At 35.9% G+C, this 23,446-nt stretch overlaps 1 protein-coding gene across 1 annotated transcript in view; it reads left to right on the top strand.

The window, feature by feature from the left end:
* Positions 1 to 1,936: 1,936 nt before the first annotated feature.
* MYLK4 (myosin light chain kinase family member 4) overlaps positions 1,937 to 23,446 on the top strand; it is a 116,308-nt gene continuing 94,798 nt past the window's right edge. Inside the window, exon 1 of the mRNA XM_078151792.1 lies at positions 1,937 to 2,486. Coding sequence (XP_078007918.1) covers positions 2,253 to 2,486 — 234 coding nt within the window. The 5' untranslated portion in view covers positions 1,937 to 2,252. The remainder of the gene's footprint in view (positions 2,487 to 23,446) is intronic.

Here is a 23,446-nt window from a genome sequence, read left to right as displayed (position 1 = left end):
TTGTTCAGGCAAAGAAGATTTGTAAAAATGAACTCCTACCCTTTATAGGCATCTAAATGCCTGTATTTTCTCTTCTCATTAGAATGTAGATCTATTGGCAATTCTGCAATTCTGGATATTTATAATTCTCTTAGTAAATGGTTTTGAGAACTGAGGATACTAAAATGTAAAATTGCTTAAGCATTCTTGTTCCCAGTTCTCATCACAATGGGAAAAATAAGATCTCTCTCTTGTATTCCAGTCAGACAAGATAACTTCTTGGCCATTATTGTGATGCAATACAAATGTAAGTTCCTTGAGGTCAGAAATAATTTTGTTTTCGTCTTTGTATGGCCAGCATATAGAAGATGGCATGTAGTAGATGCTTAAGACATGATTGTTGATTCATTGGTGGGATCAGCAAGAGAGGTTAGTTATGAGGGTCTCTTTTAAAGAAGCGAACCAAAGGTACTTGGACATTCACTTACTTGAAAGGAGGTGGAGGAAGGTGGCTGAGCTTAATCATTTTCCCTAACATCCTCTCCAGCTTTATGATTCTGTGATTTCCATTCTTGGCCATTGTTGTTCTAGAAGGACCTTTTTCCTATTAGTAGTTTTATTGGGTGGCTGTGTCCTACTCCAACAGAGAGGAGGAGAGAACAGGAGAAAGTGATATTTCATCCAATGGTCCTATTTCATCCTCTCCTTATCTGACCTCCTTGAAAAGTCTGGAGTCTAAAATTAAAAACTCTTCTCCATCTGCCTAACTGTGTAACAGCTGAGCAATATGAGATCAAGGGCCATATTAGTTAAACAGGAGCTCAAACTGACATTATAGAGAAAGGACACTTCCATTCAGAGAAGGGAGTATACTCCAGAGAAGGTGACGGAAGTTTTTTGAGTGACAATGATGACTTTTACCCAATGAATTCCCTAATGGGATTGAATTCTTCGCTTCCCTTTTCCTGTGGAACTAGTTATCACTCTACCCCTGCAATGATGCAAACACAGGAATTCTCTCATGTTTGTGGTAATTACAGTATGTAAATTGTTTTTATTTTGCACCTTGGAATGAATGTCTCTTTCTCTTTTAATTTTGACTTGGATAACTTCTCTAATTTTGCTAGCCATTTCTCTGAGGGCGAAATGTATGTTATGTTTTCTTAGATCCAAACTTGGGCACAAAATGCATTTGAGTAGAATATGTTAATCAAAATCAATCTTGGAAATAGCTATGAGTCTACCCACCTAGGCTAAGTAATGATTTGTTTATAGTAAAGAGAGGAATGCTAAGTGTACATTCTATGTATAAAGTTTTGGCTAGTGATATTTGGAAATTTTTAAAATAAAAATTTAGGTGCTTCATGACTAATTAGAGTTGTATAGAATTTCATGTCTAAAAACCTGTGGAAATGAGGGGTACTTTTCACTCTATAGTTATCACATATAGAAGCAAGACAAATTCCATCTAGCACAATTATGACTGGATAAGAGGAGACTAAGAAAAGAGTGATTTTTTTTTCCTGAAAATCCCCAGTGGAGGGCCTCAGATCTTAGCCATGACAATGCATTTATATATATATATATATATATATATATATATATATATATATATATATATATATGTATATAAAATATTTTAACCATATGTAATGGCCAGGAAACATTAGGAATGCTATGTATCATGTGATAAAAATACAATTTTAAAAGGGTTTTTCAATAATTTTTTACTGAGATTGCTGAAGAGTTACTTACCTGTGTCATTTCTTTGTGTCTATAAAGGACAATCTCTCTGGGCCTCAGTTTCCTCTTTTGAAATGAAGGAGTTAGAGTAAATGGTTACTAAGGTCCCTATAGCTTTAAATTTATAATCTCTATGCTACATTTATATAATTCATTATATAGGTTGTTTTTTTTTAATGATTTTGGTTAAAAAAACAGAAGAAAACCTATTTTTTATAGTTACATGGATTGTTTGATACTCGTTTGCTACTTGAAATAACAATGAAGTCATTGAACAAAATTTAAGGCTACTCCTTTGGTTTTTATTTTTGTGGGGAAATGGAAAACATCGTTTCTTAAACACAGGTTGTGATATCACCATTTGTCTCCATGACCATTAACTTATTCTTTCCAGCCTTAATAGGAGAGTGAATTCTCAACATTGCTTTTAGGCTTTTGCCCAAAAAGTAAAATATGAAAAATTACTGACACCTATTTCCTCTTTTCATTACAGCCAAGAGGCAGGAGAAATCAAAGGGCGTGACTATGCTATGATTTACAAATCAGAGACAAAAAGAGATGAAAACCATACTCCAGACAGTAACTTAATCAGACTCACAAGCAAGATGTTAAAAATGAAGAGGCTGGAAGGCATAAATACACATTACAATAGTAACCTGTTGGAGAAAATGGCTTATTTTCAGTGTGTAGAAAAACCTGAGACTGTACAGTGTTTTTTGAAGGAAAACACCAATGAACTTGATTCAGGAGCTGAAGAGAATGAGGTAAAGTGCTTCATTATTCTACTTTACTCCCATGAAAGTAATATCAATTTTACATTTCTCTTTTAATGTATAATATTTTCATTTAACTCATTCATTTAAAATAATAACCATTACAATTTTGTTTTGATATAAGGAGTTAATAAGAATGAAATATTAAACCTCATTTAATTAAAAATTCCAAGTTGAAATAATAGGATTAGGCTTTTGATAAAGTAAGAAATAAGCCTTTGAGATCACCTTGAAATGACCACCTTATACAAATTATAACTAATGCTGTTCAGTTAATGAAAGGGGGGGGAAAGTTCTTTTGCATTCATATATTAAAAGAAAAATATTGAAAACAATGCCTGTGTTTTTCCTTTCAACCCAAAATTCAAAAAGAGACAGACAGAAAGGATTCATAAATATAAGTTGAATTAGATTTTCCTTCTATGGGGTCCTCCAGCTTTGGGTGAAGAATTGTGAATTGTAATTTCCCTAAAGCCTTGAAACTGCATGGGGATTGAGGAAAGATAGAGAGATAATAAAAATTTTTAAGCACAGTGGGAATGAGGGATGCCATTTCTACAGAATCATTTCTGCAAGGAATTCTGGGAAATAGAGATTGGGCTAGAGATATAGTGACCATATTTTCTGAACCCAAAATTGGAAAACAGGACTTACAAAGACTGTTCCTTTTGAAATGCTTCATTAAAAGTACACTTTCTTAAATCATCTCAGTCTCAGAGAACTGGTAAGGAATTTATCTTCCACTGCGCTATAGATAAGATAAGGGATAGAATATAGTATATATTGTGAGATGTGTCTGTTCTGTTGGTTGGCCTTGCTTGAATGTTTTTCTTTATTACAAGAAAGGATTCATTGGTGGGAGAGGGAGGGAATCTTTTTCAAGACCCATTCTTTAAACAAAAAAAAAAATAAAAAAAAGAAAGAAATTGGGATTGTACCCTAGGTATAGAAGAAAAAGGACTTCTGCAGGTGATAACTAGCTTGAACCTCTATCAGATGATCAATCAATCATCAAGCATTTGTTAAGTGTTTACTATGGGCCAGGCACTGAACCAAGCTCTTGAGATACCAAGGCAAAATGAAACAGTTTCCTGTCCTTAAAGAACTTACATTCTAACAGGAGAGAGAACAGAAATAAATGAATGTGTACAAAACAGAGATTTAGTAGAAACAAGGTAACCTTAGAGAGGGTGGCCCTAGCTTCTGAGGGGACAGAAAAAGGCTTCCTTCCAGAGTTGGCACTCGAGCTCAGTCTTAAAGGAAGTCGAACATTCCAGCAAGGCAGAGCAGGTACAGCTTTGAGATCTACCGGCTGATCCAGAGCTACCAAAGGACTTCAATATTACCTAATATTTCTTTCTAGATGTTCATTTTGTACTACTCTTCATCTCCAAGATGAAATGTTTCAGTTATGACAATGGCAAAGCAAGGCAGCAAATATTTATTAAGCTCTTGCAATGTGCCAGACACTATGCTTGCTAAGCACTAGGGATACCAATATAAGCAAAAAGAAAGACAGTCTCTGCCCTCAAGGAGCTTACAGTCTAATGGGAGAAGATAAATGGGGACAGAGGAGCCAGGGTGGAAGGAAGGTACCGTCATGGGGCCATGATGGTGAAGTGCAAAGAGTCAAAACTACACACAATGGGAAGGGAACGAAACATAATGCACATTTATTAAGAACTTCTGCTGTACAAAATAAAATGAATTATTTTGTCCTTTAAAAGGAGAGAGAGTCTCTTTTATGCAATCTTAAATTATGAAATGCTGAGATTGTAACTCAGAGTAATCTGATTAGCAAAGGCTAAAAGATGAAGGCTTTGTTTTGGCTATGAAAATATCTCCCTATAGAAGGTATCCATGGAAACCACTTTTGGGATGACTAATCACATTTCCTGAAGTGGGGATGTGAAGAATAGCCTTGTCCTGGGTGCATGTTTATCTACTGAGGGTGATTAATGGAGACATGGCTATTCTAGATCTGAGACTCATTAGTGGACATGACTCTTAAAAGGGATCCATGAGATCTTGTAGGAAGACCAGAGACTGGAGAAAAACTACACACAAAACTTGGACTTGGGTTCCTGGGGAATAACAACCACTGTATCTAGGTCTCCCCAGTGAACCTCTGGATCACAGGGATGGCAGGTGAGAAGAGGCAGTGGCAGAGGAAGCCCCCAACCAAAGAACTTTTGGAGACAGCTTACTACAAAGAAAAACAACTGCCATCTGGCCCTAGAGCCAGAAGACAAGGTATTGAGCCACAATGTGGAGGAGAAAACCTAGACATTTGTCTCCACTATGACTATGAGTTATGTGAACTGTACAGAGTTAAGTGTGGATTCCTAAGTCCAAGTTTGTTTACCTTTGGGGGAAAGCTAGAGTTCTTAAGTACTACATGGGGCTCTGAGGAAGGAAGACCTGACCAGAATTGGGGAGAGTCAGGAAAAGAAGGAGAGAGTTGTTTTGACTAACTGTAGCTTAATAATTGCTTGTTGATGATTAATTGATTCATAGGCTTAGATAGGAATCTTTTGTATTACGTACTTTCTGTGGGGCTAAATAAAGATTGTCCAAATTCTATACGTGGAAGGCTGAGGACCCTTTTACTTTTTCTTTTTTTTTTTTCTATAGAGCCAAATTCTGAAGTTCTAAGGGTAAACTCTTAGGGGAAATAAACCAAAAACTAATTTAGGGAACACCTCCTCAAGACTGAACACAGCCCATTAAACCAAGGACTTCAGCTACTGGCTACAAGTTAACCTTCCACTTCCTTCTCCTCGAAAAATAAATCACGTTTTTATCCCCCCCTACTTTGTCTAGGGTTACATATGAGAGATGGAATATGTAATCTAGGATTTATTACACCAAATTAAGGTATAGAGAATTTAAATTTGGTCTTAGAAAATACTGCAGAATTTAGTCTTTGTTTATAAAAGTCTACTTTTAATCCTAGCACCCCAAAAAGAACTAATAGGCCTTGGCTAGCTGTAACTTAGATATCTATACTCTAAAGCTTCAGAACAATAAGAGTTTCTGTGAAACAGAAAGATTAATTGGTTCTCTTTCTGATGACCCTTGACTGAGAAACACCATTGAGGGAAATAATGAACCAAGCACTGATGAAAAGGTTATCATCTGCTATTGTCAAAATGACAATATGTTAATAAAGTCATAATTTGGGAGAGAAGAGTCATTTGAATCTATAATTTAATTGGTGTGGGGAACTCCCGGTCTGGAAAATCCCTTTCACTAGTGCAGAGATCAGTAACTAGTCTGTAACTCAGGGAGTTGCCTGAAGTACTGGGAGATTAACTTCCTGATGATCACACAGCTTTTCTTGTGCCAGAGGCAGAATTTGAACCCAGGTCTTCCTGACTTTAAGGCTGGCCTTTTCTCCACTACATCATGAAAGTATTATTGTCCTCATTTTAGAGAAATGAGGCTTGTTTTGTTCTAAGTTGTGTGCAATGCCACTTGGCAGGGAAAGCTTAATTTTGATTCTCACTGGTACTCAAACATTTAACTACCATTAAATCAAGAATATTGTATTCCTCTAGATGGCGCCATCTACTGTGCTAAATTTCTATGTTTTAAAAAGATGCGTTTGCTTTGAAAAGCAAACGTCTTGAATTCCCTTTTCCTTCATTATGACAGATTTCCCCCCCCACACACACACACACTTATCATAGGATCAGAAATCTAGAGCTGGGACGAACCTAGGCAGAGTTCTTCTACTTTAAATCCAATATTTTATAGACACTAAAACTGAAGCCCAGAGAAATCCTGTGACTTGTGCAAGGCTGCACACAGATAGCAAGGAGGGTCAGGATTCACACTTAGATCCTTGGAATCCTGGAAGAATTGTGCATCCAGATTAAGGAGATACTAGTCCTATTTGTAGTACTTATTTAGTGGTTTACTGTGTTTGTGATCTCAGCCGTGTGAGCCCTCCTTCCCCATGCATTCAGATGCATGCTCTTCCCACTTTCCACCTGGTAAGATTCTTGTCAATTACCTTTTGCCATGATCCTACGCAGAGGGGAGAAAGGAGATGTGCTAGAGTCCTTCCTTTGAATCTCTTAATACTTTAAAGGTATCTGTGTAGCAGATGAGCATCTTCTTGTTATACCTCAATCTGACTTCTTAGCTGTTCCATCTTTGTGACTAGTCATCTATAGCTTGATAATTTCTTTTATTGCCATTTCTTGGCAAGTCAATTGTTTGTAATATGATGCTGCCTACCTACTACCACCATGCATTTTTCTATTACTGTTTGATTCACCTGCAGTTTTTGATTCTTCTCATAACTGTACTGTTTTATGATAGAATAGCTATCATCCAGCACAATATTGGTGCTGGAAAAAATGAGTTTATGTAGCATTGATCAAGTTGATAGCATTTCAAGTACCTTGTAATTTGTTAAGTGTGACCCAGGCTTATCTTTTATTTAAATGTGTTTATCCTAGCCATTATCTAACATTTTCTGATGATTCCCAGTACTAGACAAGATGTGATTATTGGGATTTGGGATGAATTCAATTCCTACCTTCAAGGAGTTTCTAGTCTAGTATTCTCTGAGAAGCTGTGAGATGTTGATTTACGGTTTAATTCAATAGTCTGATACCCTTCTATTCAATTCTTATTCCAGTGCATTGTATATTTGCAATGCCTGTCCACCATATGTGTACTGATAAACTAACCCAATTGACTTCCCATCCAAATACGTGTCATAATGCTGAACAATATTGCAATCTTCATCTACTTTGTTCTTCCAGTGTGGATGCTTAGACTGATTTTCTGAGTAAATGTGGATCTAACTAAGGATTCCTTATGGCATTCCAGAGCTTGATGTAGTCAGCATAATGCTTTCTTCAAATAGCAGCATCTGGAGAATATTTCTATAGGAAATCTCTTTAAGACTTTGGATGTTTCCTAGGATAGCCCCCATGAAATGGCTAAACATCTTTGATATATATATGTGTTGATACTCAGGTATTTTGGATTAGTGAAGGTATAGTTCATACCCCTTGGGCAATGGACAAGCACCACGTCATGCTCAACCAAGGTGAGTGGGCTGATCAGTCCTCATCTCTGAGATCTATTTATTAGTGAAACACTTAGTACAGAAATAACACTACATATACATTTATGTGTCTTTAGTTCCACTTTTATTCAGTGATACTCACAAGGATACACATTTGACAAATAAACAGTAAAGGTGAAACACACATCTCCTCCCTCATACATCCTACTTTAGTACCCCAGAATCCACGTCTCCTGGGCCTGTGTGGTGAAATGTTGACTTGTAGCACCATGTTTACGAACAGAAGAAATATAGGTCTAATTGTTCATTTCTGTTATTCATACTACCTTTTGGTGTTCTATCTCTGGTCCCCAAATGTCAATATTTACTTTGGATTCCAGGATATTGTAATTTGTAGGGAGAGAAGGTGTTCTCTCTTGTTTCCCACTTCTCAGATATTTGATTTAGGGTTTTATTTTGTTTTGTTTGTTTGTTTTTGCCTTTTAATTGATGATGGATATGCCCTTTGACATATAGCCTATGACTATATGGCTTTGGCAAAATTACATAGGGACCCTTCTTACATAGGGGCCTTTTTAAGAACATTTCTGAAATATTTCCAAGTGGGAAACAAGAGAGAACACCTTCTCTCCCTACAAATTACAATATCCTGGAATCCAAAGTAAATATTGACATTTGGGGACCAGAGATAGAACACCAAAAGGTAGTATGAATAACAGAAATGAACAATTAGACCTATATTTCTTCTGTTCGTAAACATGGTGCTACAAGTTAACATTTCACCACACAGGCCCAGGAGACGTGGATTCTGGGGTACTAAAGTAGGATGTATGAGGGAGGAGATGTGTGTTTCACCTTTACTGTTTATTTGTCAAGTAAGTGAAAACATTGCAAATGCATAAATATGAATGTTTTGTTTTTGTTTTTGGTTTGTTTGTTTTTACTAAAGATACCGTAGTATCTTGGTAGTTGCATCAAATAATGCAAAGCTTTCTCAAATTGTAGGGTAAAGTGAAGTGTTTTTGTAAACAAGTGTTTTTGTAAACAAGTGTTTATAGGATTCCCAAAGGAAGGTTTACGGGTGAGCTATTCAAGCCTTCCATGACACTGGACCTGAGCTAATATTTGCCTTTTACAGTTAGTAATTGAAAATTACAAAATCAGTGAATCATTAAAAAAAAGTTATTGCTATAACTTTAACAGTATTGGAATCTTAGAGGATCTTGACATACCATCAAACAAGGAGACACATTATTTGATGGGAGCCTTTAAGAATTTGAATGTGTGTGTGTGTGTGTGTGTGTGTGTGTGTGTGTGTAGAATCAATGAGCAATATGTACAACAGGAATCTTCTATTATCTGCACTGTTCGGTCCATTTTGTGTGAATATATAGGTTGCTGTAGAAAATTATCTGTAGAATACTTTTTTCCACACCTGTATTTTCATTGAGAAAGCCAGTCAGTCAATAAGTATTTTAAGCACTTTTTATGTACAGGACACTGGTCAAAGTGCTAGGGATTCAAAGACAAAAATATGGTGCTTGACATCAAGGTGCTCACATTCTAATGGCAGGAGAAAACATTATGTACAAACAAGATATATACAGAGCAGATGTAAGGTGGAATTGCCAGTAGCTGAGGCAGCCAGGAAAGGCTTCCTGCAGAAGCAGGGATTTGAGCTGTCTTCTTCTTCTTCTTTTTTTTTTAAGGCAATTTTTGAGCTGTCTTCTTCTTCTTCTTCTTCTTCTTCTTCTTCTTCTTCTTCTTCTTCTTCTGGCAATTGGGGTTAAGTGACTTGCCCAGGGTCACACAGTTAGTATCAAGTGTTTGGTCTGAGGCCGGATTGGAACTCAGGTCCTCCTGACTTCAGGGCGGGTGCTTTATCCACTGTACCATCTAGCTGCCCCTTGAGCTGAGTCTTAAAGGAAGCCAGGGAAGCTAAGTGGTGGAGGTGTGGAGGGAAAGCATTCCAGGCACAACTAATATAGACACAGAATCAGGAGATAGAATGGAGTTGGAGGGGAGGATGGAGTGAAAAGGCTACAAATCATTCCGATAAAAATTTTGTAAAGATAAGAAAATAGGTGTGGAGGTAAGTAGTTTCTGCTTGTTCTTGTTAATTTTTCACAATTATGATATGCCATCTTTTTTATTCTTTTGGAATCTGCTAGTCTCAGAAATATCTGAAAATTGATTCCTGAGGTATTTTTAAAAAATTTACTTCCTGTGCAGATTTCTTCCAGTAGGATCTCTGAATTTATCTTCATTTCCAATAGGTTCCCAAAGTGGGTGATACCACTCCTAGGGGGTGCTGGAATGATCCAGGGGGGTGGTGGTATCCTCAGGTGCAATTGTGGGGCACTGAATAAGAATAAGTGAGTGGTAGAAGCATAAGAAAAGAAGATAAGAAAATTTTGAAAAAACGTTCATACGTATTTCATCTGTTCAGTAACAGAATTAAAGTCATAGTGATTACATTATTTTCCAAATACACACACAAAATGAAGTTATAACCAGTTCGTGGTCAAGGCTGCCAACATGTCTTAACAAGCAAGTGTTGGCAGGTGAGCTTGTCGCACATTGTCGGGAAGTCTAGCACGCATCCTCAGGAATATGAGTGAGTAATGACTTTTTTTATAGTACAATACTATATGGTTATGTGATGTAATATTGCATCATCAAAATTTCAATGCAGGAAAAGCCCCACAAATTTACAATAAATTTTATTAAGTTTTAGATGTGCCATTTAAAAAATTTATGGTTTTTTTAAATGATGCAAATTTAAAAAAAAACTGTTAAAGGGTTAAAGAAAGTAGATTTCCAGGGGTGTGCTGAGTAATTTTTTTTTAAAAGGGGCAGTAGGCCAGATAAGTTTGGGAACCTCTGTTCTAATCTCTGTTTCCACTTCTTTAACTAGTACATTGGGCATTTAGAAGGTAGAATCCACACATGCTTGTGTTAGTAGTACTTTGTCTTCAAGATTTTGTAGGTGTGGATGCTCGCTTCGTTGATGCAGTTGGTAGCACCCAACTTTGTAGACTCTTTTCATGAGTTTCTGTAGATGACAAAATCAGCCACATTGCTGGCAGAGCCCAGGTTAGCTAGCCACATGCCCCTAGGCAAATCACATAAACTTGCTGATCCTCAGTTTCCTAATTTATGACGTGGGGGTAATAATGCCTGTACCATCTACCTTATCAAGCTGTTATAAGGATCAAATGAGAGCCCAGGATCCCATGGTCATAGATTTAGAGGCAAAAAGGGCTTTAGGGGTCACCTAGTCCTGCTCCCTAATTTTATAGATGAGGAAACCAAAATTCACATAGATTAAATGATCTATCAAGGTCACCCAGAGAGTAAGTAGCAGAACTTCTTATGTAGCTTTTTATGTAACTTTTTAGTAGCAGTGCTTTTTATGCTATTCCATATAAGACTGGTAAATTGATAACATGTAAATCATCCAAAATTTTTTCAAGTAACGATTATTTTAAAAGATTAACCTATTCTTCCAACTCCCCTCCTCCCATTGAAAAACAAACAAAATACAAACCCCTCAATACACAACTACATATAATATGACAAAACAAATTCCCACCTTAGTCATGTCCAAAAATGTATGTAAGAGACATTTTAAGTTCTTCTTCTCTGTGTCAGGAGGTTAGTGATATGCTTCATCTTCATGGCTTTGGAGTCATTGTTCGACATTGCGTTGATCAGACTTCCAAAGTCCTTCAAAGTTACTTTTCTCTATAATGATCATTGCATAAATTGTTCTTCTAGGTTTGCTCACTTCACTCTGTATCAGTTCATAAAGGTCTTACCAGTTTTCTTAGAAATTATCTACTTCATCATTTCTTATGGCATAAAAATATTCCATTATATTCATACACCACAATTTGTTTAGCCATTCCCCAATAGGAAAACACCTTCTAGGTTTCTGCTTTTTGGCTACCATGAAAATATCTGCTATAATTTTTCTTTTTTACGTCTAGATCTTTTTCCTCTTTCCTTTATTTCTCTGGAATACCCCATCATAGTAGCGGGATAATGAATATAAAGCCATTTGCAAACCTTAAAGTACTATATAAATGCCACTTATTATTATTTTATTATTAATATATTATATAATACCATTATATAATTATATACTATATATTTATATATAATATCATTATAGATTATTTATAATTATATAACATACAACTACATGTAATTATATATCTAGATATAATTATATATAATTAACTATATATTTCTGTGATATAACTATATAACCACATCTAAATATATAATTACATATGGTTGTATATTATATTATTATTTTATAGTATATATTAAGTAACCATGTATGGTATTATATTACATATAATATATATAATTATATAACATATAGTAATATATGTTCTATGTAATACATATCAAATATTATATATGACAATATATTACACATACAGTATAATACACAACACACAGTTATATGTGATGTTATTATATTTATTATTATTGTAATTAGCCTGTGGTCTAGTGATGATTTCATTCCCTGAGCTTTCTGCACTATTGCTGAGTTTAATCAGTGTTTATAGAACAGTACAAGGGTATACTGGGGAAAAGTTTAAAATGTATGGACATACATTTTAAATTTTAATCTTTAGTGTTAAGTCAATACAATCAATAAAGCAGTAAACTGAACCCTGATTTGTGTAGATGATTTTTGAAGTATAAATGCTCACATAATTTACCAATCTGGAAAGCAAACCAGTTAGAGCTGGCTCCCCCACATACACCCCTGCTTGGGTCAAAGGGTATGTGTGGTTTGCTAACTTCTAAATTGCTTTGTAAATTTCATACGGCTAGAAAAATCTCTTCAATTGTTATTATGGAAGAAAATGTATAGAATGGCTATGAAAGTGATTTAAAAGTTAGGAAACAATTGTAGTTAATTTTGATACAGAAATGGTTTAAAATTTAGGAGCAATTGTAGTTGATTCTGATACAGAGAAGAGGCTCAAGCCAAGACACCAGACCAAAGGAATGTAGAGTTAGGTAATTTACTAACTTAGAGTTAAGGAATTTGGATTTTAGTTCTTTCTTGGACGGCTGTGTCTCAGAGTGCCAGTTCTCTCTTTTAAAAATTTCTTCCCTCGTTGTCGTTCAGTCATTTTCAGGTGTGTCCTACTCTGTGACCCCATTTGGGGTTTTCTTGGCAGAGATTCTGGAGTGGTTTTCCATTTCCTTCTTCAGCTCATTTTACAGATGAGGAAGTTGAGGCAAACAGGATTAAGTGAATTGCCCAAGGTCACACAGCTAGTAGGTGTCTGAGGTCAGATTTGAACTCAGGAAGATGAGTCTTCCAGACTCCAGGACTGGCACTCTGTCTTCCACTGTGCCACCTAGCTACTACAACTTTCTCCATAGCACTGTCATAGAAAACCTGAATACTAGTGATCAGAAAGTTCTAAATAAACTTAAAAGGACAATTACTATATCTCAAATACAGCAAAACTTTTGTTGAGCTGGAGTGACTACATCTAAAATTTCATGAGGTCCAAAACATTTGCTGTTATATGAGCAATTAAGTGCCTGACTCTTTCATTAATAAAAATATCAGATCACATAATCCAAATTAACTTAATTTTCTAGAGTAGCACTTCATGTATGAAGGTTTTTCTTTATGTTTTGTTGTTATAGTGTCCCTTTCATGAACATTGATACTTTTTACATAGAACTGTATAGAATAAAAGTCTACCAGGTATTTCTAACTGGGAAATATAGAACAACATTATTTATTTATTAACGATACCAGATACATTTTCTTCCCATTGCATAGATACTTTTAGAAGAACATTATGACTTTGTGATTGTATACTTATATGTAGGGGACAGTGTGGTGTGGTATGGTGGATGGAGTGCTGGACTTGGAGTCATGAAAACCTGGGTTCAAATCCCACTGTACGACCCTAGGCAAATCATTTACCCTTTATTTATCTCCAGCGACTCCCTAGGACCTCTCTACTAATACCAAGAGTATTTGGACATTGTTACATGGCAATCTGTGATTTCATCGGCTGTAAGGAGCTCTCAGTGAGGAGACTCCTTCTACTAAAGCAGATCTATAACTTGTGCAATTTATAGTCTCAGAGAGTTGCATAGTGCACTGAGAGATTAAGTGATTTGCTTGGTTTTACACTATCAATAGAGCAGCTAAGTGGCACAGTGGATAGAGTGCTGGGATTGAAGTCAGGAAGTCACATCTTTTTGAGTTCAAATCTGGCCTTAGACTCTTACTAGCTGTGTGACGCTGGGCAAGTCACTTAACCCTGTTTGCCTCAGCTTCCTCATCTGTAAAATGAGCTGGAGGAGGAAATGGCAAACTGCTCCAGTATCTCTGCCAAGAAAACTCCAAATGGAGTCATGAAGAATTGGGCAAGACTGAACAACAACACCACACTATCAATATTTGTCAGAGGCAAGACTTGAAGCATACAGAAACACAAACTTAGAAAACATATGCTGTGTCTTTTTAGAATTTTGTAATGTTTTTTTGCAAAGTTAGATGTTTTCTAAACATAGACTTAAAGAAGGTTTGGCTTGCCACCATTTTGTACAAGGAAACTTGGAGCTTACAAAATGACAGTAAGGCAAGTCTACTTTATTGAGGGGAGATAATCGCAAAATAAAGGGCAGTCAGGGAGAATTATGGAAATAGGTCAGGTCCACTCAGCCTCTCAGGGTGAAATTGGGCACCCCACCCCATAGGGTCCTGGAGGAAATGGGGCAATTTTTCCCCTATGAGTAAAGTCTGGTGGGTTTTGGGGGAAGCTTCTTATCTGGGTCTAACAGGATCAGGCAATGGGGAGAGAGAAGCCTGGATCTGGGGACTGGGGCTGATTCATGCTAGTGAGGAAGGGAAGAATCCCAGATGGAACTGAGGAATTGGGATTCAAACTCCCTGTTGGTGGGAAAGCAGCTTTAGCACCTTTACAGTTAGTTGTACTCTGATAGGGTGTCTTAGGGCAACTTTAAATTTTCCTTTAGCTTCTTATTTATGAATTTGGGGAGACACTACTATATGCTTTCCAGATGTAAATGGTAATTTCATCTCTTGGTATTCATGTCTTAGAAAAAGTAAATTTAGGACTTGACTGGACTTCGTGATTCTCTTTTTCCACCTTAGGGTTTCGATTTTTGCTTTTGTTAAAAAAAAAGTGATTATGTTGGGCCTCCATGAAGGCCTCTAAAACCTAACTTGTGAGGTCCCTTTCAGGTTGTGGTCCTATGATTCTTTTCTTGGATCCATTACTGAACCACCAGAACATTCTACATTGTTTACAGAGTCTGGAATGCTCAGTAAACACACATCCTTTTACAAATGGGTATTTCATAAAAAGTTGTGATGATACTTTAATACTTAATAAGAGCAACTAATTTCATTGGTGTGGGTCTTCCACTGATGCAGGTTGCAAACCTTTTTTTTTTGTTTTTACTTTTATTTAGAATTTTATTTTCCCCCAGTAACATGTAAAAACAATTTTTACCATTTGTTTTTAAAACTTTGAGTTCCAAATTATCTCCTTTCCTCCCTTTCCCTCTCCTATTGAGAAGGCAAGCAATTCAATATAGGTTATACATGTGTAGTCATGCAAAACATACTCATAATAGTCATATTGTAATAGAAAACATAGGCAAGAAAAGAAAAACTCAAAAAAAACCAAAGTAAAAAAAAAGCATGCTTCAATCTGTATTCAGACATCATCAGTTCCTTCTCTGGGGATAGATAACATTTTTTCCACATAAATCCTTCATAAATTGATCATCTTACAATATTACTGTTACTATATACACAGTACATTTCACTTTGCATCAGTCTATGCAAGTCCTTTCAGTTTTTCTGAGAGTATCCTGCTTATCATTTCTTATAGTACAGTAGTGTTCCATCATAATCATATACCACAACTTATTCAGCCATTCCCCAATTGATGAGCATAACCTCAACTTCCAAGTCTTTACCCCCAGAAAAGAGCTGCTATAAATATTTTTGTAGATATAGGTCCTTTTCCTTTTTGTGTTTTTGTTTTGTTTTTTATCTCTTTTGGGAGACAGACCTCATAGTGGTATTGCTAGGTCAAAGGGTATGCTTGGTTTTATAGCCCTTTGGGCAAAGTTCCAAATAGATTGCAACCCTTCTACACCTGAGTAGAGTATTCTTGAATTGTGAAGGTTAAACAAACAAACAAACCACCCAGTGACCATCTTTTGGGTGATGAGCCTTTTGGAATTTAACTGAGCTGGTTCTGGAAGAACAAACATATAGTTAAGGCTAGGCCTATACTGGAAGTCTTTGCAGCTTGGCTGGATCTGACAGAACTTAGGTTCCACTGTGGAGAGAGAGATTAGTGATCATACAGGAAAAGACTCCTTTCTCTTTGGTTTCCATGGGAAGGTGTAGGGGACTGGAGAGAAAGCCTTGGCTTATGGCTTATGGTCAAAGCTATCTTTAAAGCAAACTTCAGTTTGCAGTGGAAAAATTTCAGGTTTTAATGTTAGTTACTGTACCACTTGTGGGTTAAAATCTAAACTTCTGGTTTTATAGTTTTCTACATGATCAAACAGAAATTCAACCATATCCCTGTGGAGAAAGTTTGCCTTTTTATATAGAGAGTTTCCCCATCCCCTGCTTTTTCACACTTTGGTATCTGGCACAGTCTCATACCTCAATTTGAATGTAAAAAATGTAGTGATATTTATAGAAAATTATGATTTCTGAATGAAGTTCCCAGTAAAAGAAAATAAGGAAACCACTGATTGCTGTACTCTAGCAATGGCCTCCCCCATCATGCTGTTGTAGAAAGAGACTATTAAAGGAATGTTAAATACTTTAAAGAGGGTAACCAAGTTGGGTTCAAATATAGCAGGAGTATCTGGTAACCTATGCTTACTGCCTCTGTTTCCTGAATAATTAAGCCTCTGAATTCTTGACCTGATCTACCACTCATTGGGGAAACCATGGTCCCATAAAAAGAAGCATAAAGTCTTAAGACAGTAAGTTGTCTTGTCTCCTGGTGTCTTTGTGACAAATAAAAGTGACAGCAAGAATAAGCCCATGATTTTACTTCACTAGATTCACTAAATTCTCACTAGAGCCTTCGAAAGAGAAATCTGCTTTGGGACTGGTGAGGTGAAAAGCAGAGCCAGCCATAGGGCAAAGAAGGAGAGCTGCCAGAGCCTTTCTTCTGGTACTAAAGATGATAATGGGTGGTTACCAAGCTTCAGCTTTAAGAGTAATAATCTAGCTTGGAGGCAGGAGGAAGAGGAGGGCTCTTGAGACTCCTACAACTCCAAATGCCCATCAGCCTCCACTAGTTTTGAGGCAGCCATTGGGAGAAATAGAATTAGGACAGCCATAGTTTTGAGTAATATTACAGTATGTCAATTACCATGTTAGCACATTTCTATTTGACTGATAGCTTAGAAACGAAGAGCCTATTCCTCCATTTACACCACAGCCACTGATATTTCACTCGATGATCTCTCCTGAGTCAATACAATCAGAATAGAACAAGGGGAAATTACCGTAGGGAGAATTTAGGTCAGGCCAAAAAAAAAAAAAAAGATGTTGCTGACTATGACTGGAGGTGGGGGAAGGGAATTAATTTTCATGACACCTGGGGGTAGAAGCATTTCACCTAAACAACTATTCAGAGATTATATATCTTTTAAAATTTATTGATGCTTTTTGTTTTTATATCTCTGTTGCTTCTAAATGTTACAATACCCCTATGTTGTCCCACCCCTCCCATGTCCCCAGAATTGAACCCACTTTTGTAATAAAGGGGAAAAATTATGCAAAACAATCATTCAGTAACTACATCTGACAAATGTATGCAACACACTGTCTTTATAGTCCCCTAACTCTCTTTTGGGATAAGATGTGTATGTTTCATTATTTTCTGAGACCAATACTAGTTTTTCAGTTATTCAGAGTTGACTTCCTTTTTGTAATCTTTTAATTTGTATTTCCGTAGTGATTATATATGTTCTTCTGTTTCTGCTTAAATCATTCTGCAATAGTTCTTATAAATCTTTCCATATTTTTTGTGAAATCCTTGTATTCATAATTTCTTACTCCACATTAATATTCTATTGTATTCATGTAGTATAGTGTGTTTATCCATTCCCCAATCAATGGTACCTGATTTTGTTTCTGGTTCTTTTCTACCACAAAAAGTTTCTGCTATGAATATTTGGATGTATATTAGAATTTCTGACCTCCTTGAGTTATATACCTAGCATTGAAACTGTAGGATCAAAGGATACAAATAGGTAATCACCATTTTTGCAAATTCCAAATTGCTATCCAGGATAGTTAGAGTGCAGTGCTGATTTTTCCAAAAGACATCCTCCCTCCCTCCCCTGACTATTCTGTTTTTTGGTCATCTTTACCAATTTGAAGGAAATTAAGTAAAACCTCTGAGTTGTTTTAATGTGTATTTCTTTTATTATCAGTGAAACACTATGTTTTCTTATGATCACTGATAGTATGCAGTTCTTCTTTTGAAAACTGCTTATTCATATTTTTTACCCTATTTATTGAGGAATGGATCTTAATCTTTTATATATTTTTATCAGTTCCCTATATATCTTTTTTTTAAATTTTATTTTTATTTTGATTTATTAACAATCACTTCCATATGCTTTTGAGTTGAAAATTTTTCTCCCCCTTCTTTCCCCCCACCCTCCCCAAGACAGTGCACAATATGATAATAGGCTTTACATTTACATACCCATTAAACATATTTTCACATTAGTGAAGTTGTAAGTAAAAATTAAAACTAATAGAAGGAACCATTGGAAAGGTGAAACAAAACTCAACAGAAGGTAAAAATAAGTGATAACGATTTGACTTCCATAGTTCTTTCTTTGGATGTGGACAGCATTTTCCATCCTGAGGCCTCTGGAAGTGTCTTAGATCCTTGTAATGCTGAGAAGGATTCAGTTTAACAATATTAGTCATTGTATAATGTGGCTGTTATTGTGTACAAAGTCCTCTTGGTTCTGCTCACTTCACTCAGCATCAGACCATATAAGTCTTTCCAGGTTTTTCTGAAGTCAGCCTGTTCATCATTTCTTATAGCACAATAGTATTCCATTACATTCATATACCACAACTTGCTCAGCCATTCCCCAATTGATGGGCATCCTCTCAATTTCCAATTCTTTGCCACCACAAAAAGAGCTGCTATGAATATTTTTGTACATGTGGGTCCTTTTCCCATTTGTTTGATCTCTTTGGGATATAGCCCTAGAAGTGCTATTGCTGGATCAAAGGGTATGCACATTTTTGTAGCCCTTTGGGCATAGTTCCAAATTGTTCTCCAAAATGGTTGGATCATTTCACAACTCCACCAACAATGTATTAGTGTTCCAATTTTCCCACATCTTCTCCAACATTTATCATTTTCCTGTTTTGTCATGTTGGCCATCTGATAGGTGTGATGTGGTACCTCAGAGTTGTTTTGATTTGCATTTCTCTAATCAATAACGATTTAGAGCATTTTTTCATATGACTATAGATGGCTTTAATTTCTTCATCTGAGAATTGTCTGTTCATATCCTTTGACCATTTATCAATTGGGGAATGGCTTGTATTCTTATAAATTTGTCTTAATTCTCTATATATTTTAGAAATGAGGCCTTTATCAGAGAGACTGGTTGTAAAAATTCTTTCCCAATTTTCTTCCTTCCTTCTAATCTTAGTTGCATTGCTCCATATAGCTTGAATATCAAACTTTTATCAGTAATATTTAACGCAAAAGATTTTCTCCCCAGTTTATGGTTTCTTTTCTTATATTACATTGATTTTGTTTATGAAAAAGCCTTTTGGTTTTATTTTATAAAATTATTTATTCTATTTTTTAAATGAATACCTCTATTGCTTTGTTGTTGTTAAGAATTTTTTTCCTGTTCATATTTGTGGAAGATGCTTCTCACGTGTATTTTTTATATAACTTTATTTAGGTCACATGTCAATTTGAAAATTTTTGTCTTACACATTGTAAGATGCTGGTCTGAATCTAATTTTTGCCCAACTGCTCTTCAGTTTTCTAACAGTTTCATCAAATGGAGAGTCCTCCCCCTATTAATTCATGCTTTAAGTCTTATACACTGCACTACTCTTTTGTATTGCTTTAGTTTTTGCTTATTCTGTTCCACTGGTCTATTTTTCTAACTTTTAATCACTGTCAAATTGTTTGATAATCACTGCTTTATGATGCAGTTTGAGTTCTCATGGTGCTATCTCCCCTTTAATTCTTACTTTTTCTTATTTCCCTTAAGATTAAAAATTTTTTTGTTCCTCTAGATTGATTTCATTATCATTTTGGCTTGTTCTATATAGTTTCCCTTCAGTGTTTTGATTGATGTGGCATAAAATTTATAATTTAGATACTACTATTTTTTATTATAATTGGCAAGACTCAACCATGCACAGTGAATACCTCTCCAATTATTTGTTTCTTCATTTCTGTAGTATGTTGTATTTTATATATAACTTTATGTGTCTTTATAAGTTGAATCTCAGATATTTCATAAGTTATGTAGTCATTTTTGAATGGAATTTCTCTCATTATTTCTTCCTGGTTGTGTTAGTACTGGATAGAAATACTGATCATTTTTGTGAATTTATTTTGTATCCTATTACTTTACTAAAGTTTAGTAATCATCTTAATTAGCTTCTACCTTGATTCTTTGAGATAAAAGAAGACACATACATATGCCTTTTTTTCCCCTTTAAGACATCTATATGATTGAATAGTGTAGGTAAACTCTAATGGTCTCTGAAAGGTCATTATAATCCAAAGTTTATGATTTTATTTTGTTCACAAAAAGCACTGCAATGCTCAGATGCAGTATACCTATTGGGGGAATTTTTTTTCTCATACTACATTGAAGCACAGAATATTTTCTGAAAATAATTAAAATGCTTTCTTTAGATCAGGGGTTTTTAACCTTTAGATTTCAGGGCAGCCATGAATTTGGATCAGAAAAAAAACCCACGATATCTGTATCTCAATATAATTGGTATCCTATGTATTTTATGTGTTTAAAACCATTGTTCTGAGAAGGCTTCACAAAACTGTCAAAGGAGTCTTTTACACATGTGCACACAAAAAATGTAGAACCCCTACATTAGAGGTTTCCTGGGAAGAAATGAACATTTTTTATTTGAGTCTTCCACAGCAATTAACACAGGGCATGGACATTTATTACATAAGGACCTATAATTTTAACTCACCTGACACTTAGAGTAATTATCCATTGTTGCAAAACTATGGTTATAGATGGGATTTGAACATTCTCAACTGTTCTAGGCTTCCTCTTCTGCACTGCATGCAGTTGTTCCTAATGATGAATGAATAATGATAACAGTGCACAGCTTGGTAGTGCTTGGAGGCTTACAAAGTCCCACAAAACAACTCTAAGTGCAAATGCTATTGTATTATATATGCATGGGTGTAAGAGGTACATGTGCTAAGATACAGATTCTAGAGATGAGCCTCAGAGAAGTGAGGAAATTTGCTATGATCATAAGGCTAAAAAGTGTCAGATCTAGCCTTGAACTTGAATTTGAATAAACTTATATTTGCCCTTGAATGTCCTATAAAGAAGCACCAGGCTACAAATTTTAGTCTATTTAGATTTTGGCACTTTGTACCCACTGGCCCCAGTTCTGCAGTTCTGTTCTCTTATATAGATGTGCAGAAGCAGAGTAACTAGAGTGTCCGTGTATCCCAAGTGTTTCGGTCAGGAGATGTCAGTAATAAATTTCCTACTCTTTCCTTCTCCCTGACTGTGAGGAATGAGAACGTGTGACAGGAAAGCATTGCTTTTTCCTTTTGCATGGAAGCCAGGCGATGACGGGCAATCGGGGTCTTTACTTTCCTAGTGAATGAATGCCAGAGGAGCCTGGCAGTAGGTGGTGAGATTCATTCCAGCAGCTCAGATGTCACCAGGTATGTAGACAAAACTAGATTAATATGTCTCCATCTTTTGCTCTGACTAAAGAAGTAAATCCTTAAAATATGACCCTTTTCTTCCAGGAATTAAAAAAAACAACAACCATAAATGCTTTTCACAGAAATTTGTCTGTTTATGGTGCTTCCTTTTTTTGATATCTCTTCCCTTGGGAAGAGATCAAGACTGTTAATCATAGCAGCAATCATCAGCCATTGTCAAAAGGTGACTGGAATGGAATTTACTGTGAATCTGAAGCTGTCCCTGGACACATACCAGCTTTACTGGGAAGGTGGAGTAAGAAGGAGAGTTTGTGGAGAGGGAGCACGGGGTCTTAAAAAGGCTGATTGCATGTAAAAATCCTACCTATAAATAAAATAACACCATACTCATAATGAAATTTTAAATTAAAATTACAGATTATATTGCCTCTTTTCTATTTTTTAGCTCTTATCCTTTATTACCAACTTTCCAACTTTTCTTTCATTTCTTCTTTCTTATCAACTCTTCTATTTTTTTCTCTTTTATATTGCTTTGTTTTGCTATTTCCCCCTCATTTATCAAATTATAGATTTAGAAATGGAAGGGATCTTGGAAGTCCTTTCTAATCCAGTTCCCTCATTTTAGAGATAAGGAAACTGAGGCCCATGGAAGAGAAATAATTTGCCCAAGGCCATACAAGATGTCAGTAGGAGAGAACCCCAGTCTTCTGAATCCATATTCAGGACTCTCTCCACTGCCTACACCATTTCCTTTCCTTTTCTTACAGAGTTTTCCTTTATTCTGTTTCTTTAAAATTTCATCTATTCTATCCTATCTTAAATTGTGTTTAAAGGTGTTTATAGATACTGTAGTCTAGTGGACAAGTTTCCTGTAATTTAAAGTTTTCAATAGGGAACTATGCTATATTGGTACTAGGAGACTGAGTATACACACAGTTTGTTGCTGAAACTAAATAAAACTTATAACAAAATTGACCTGATCTATATTGATGATATGTCACAAGGTAATTAAATGTCATAATGATAAAACATTCATATAAACTTGTAATTAGTATGACATTTTTATAGGCAAACCACATTTAGAATTTAGATTCTCTTTTTATTCGTTTGTTTTGTTTTTGCTTTTTGCTGAGGCAATCAGGGTTAAGTGACTTGCCCAGGGTCACACAGCTAGTAAGTGTCTAAGGTGAGATTTGAACTCAGGTCCTCCTGACTCCAAGGCCAGAGCTTTATCCACTGTGCCACCTAACTGCCCCATTAGATTCTCTTTTTAAAGAATCTTTGATATTCGTATAGAACCATTATTCCCAAAACACATGTCTGGGTCCCCCTAAACACTGTAACAGATTTAAAACATTGTAGGTATGAGTCAGGAAACACTTGAACCCATAGCTCATTAGTCTCTGATAATATATTTCTTTTACAAGGTCAGGGGACAGATTAGTTCAAAACAACTTACCTTTAATAACCTATAAAACAAGGTGACAAGATAGATTTCTTCCTTTCCCCACTCATCCCTAAAAGTACCCTCTATGAAAGGTTATCATACCCTAATGTGGGGGAGGGCACACCTTCGGAGAATATACATGGCCAGGGAACACATATGTAGGGAACATGTGTGGCTAGAAACATGTAAAAAGCACATATGCCAGATACATATGTGGTCAGTGCACATATGCAGCCAGGAAAATCCATATCCTTGATTCTGCAGAGCCATTGATATCTTATGATGATGTTATCACACTCATTTCTGTTACTCTCTATTGGACATGGTGTCTCATATGGTTTCAGTCACTGGCTTGCTTTCTGTTTCCATCTGCTAGCATGTTTTAGCTGGCTAGTGTCTCCCTGCTGAGGAAGGACTAAAGTTTTCCTTTTTTTTTTTTTTAAGC

The sequence above is a fragment of the Phascolarctos cinereus genome, unplaced genomic scaffold (genome assembly GCF_003287225.1).
Source record: "Phascolarctos cinereus isolate Bilbo 61053 unplaced genomic scaffold, phaCin_HiC Scaffold_4;HRSCAF=312, whole genome shotgun sequence".
In the NCBI taxonomy this organism is placed as follows: domain Eukaryota; kingdom Metazoa; phylum Chordata; class Mammalia; order Diprotodontia; family Phascolarctidae; genus Phascolarctos; species Phascolarctos cinereus.
The sequence above is the reverse complement of the archived record's forward strand: the minus strand, read 5'-3'. Positions and strand labels throughout refer to the sequence as shown.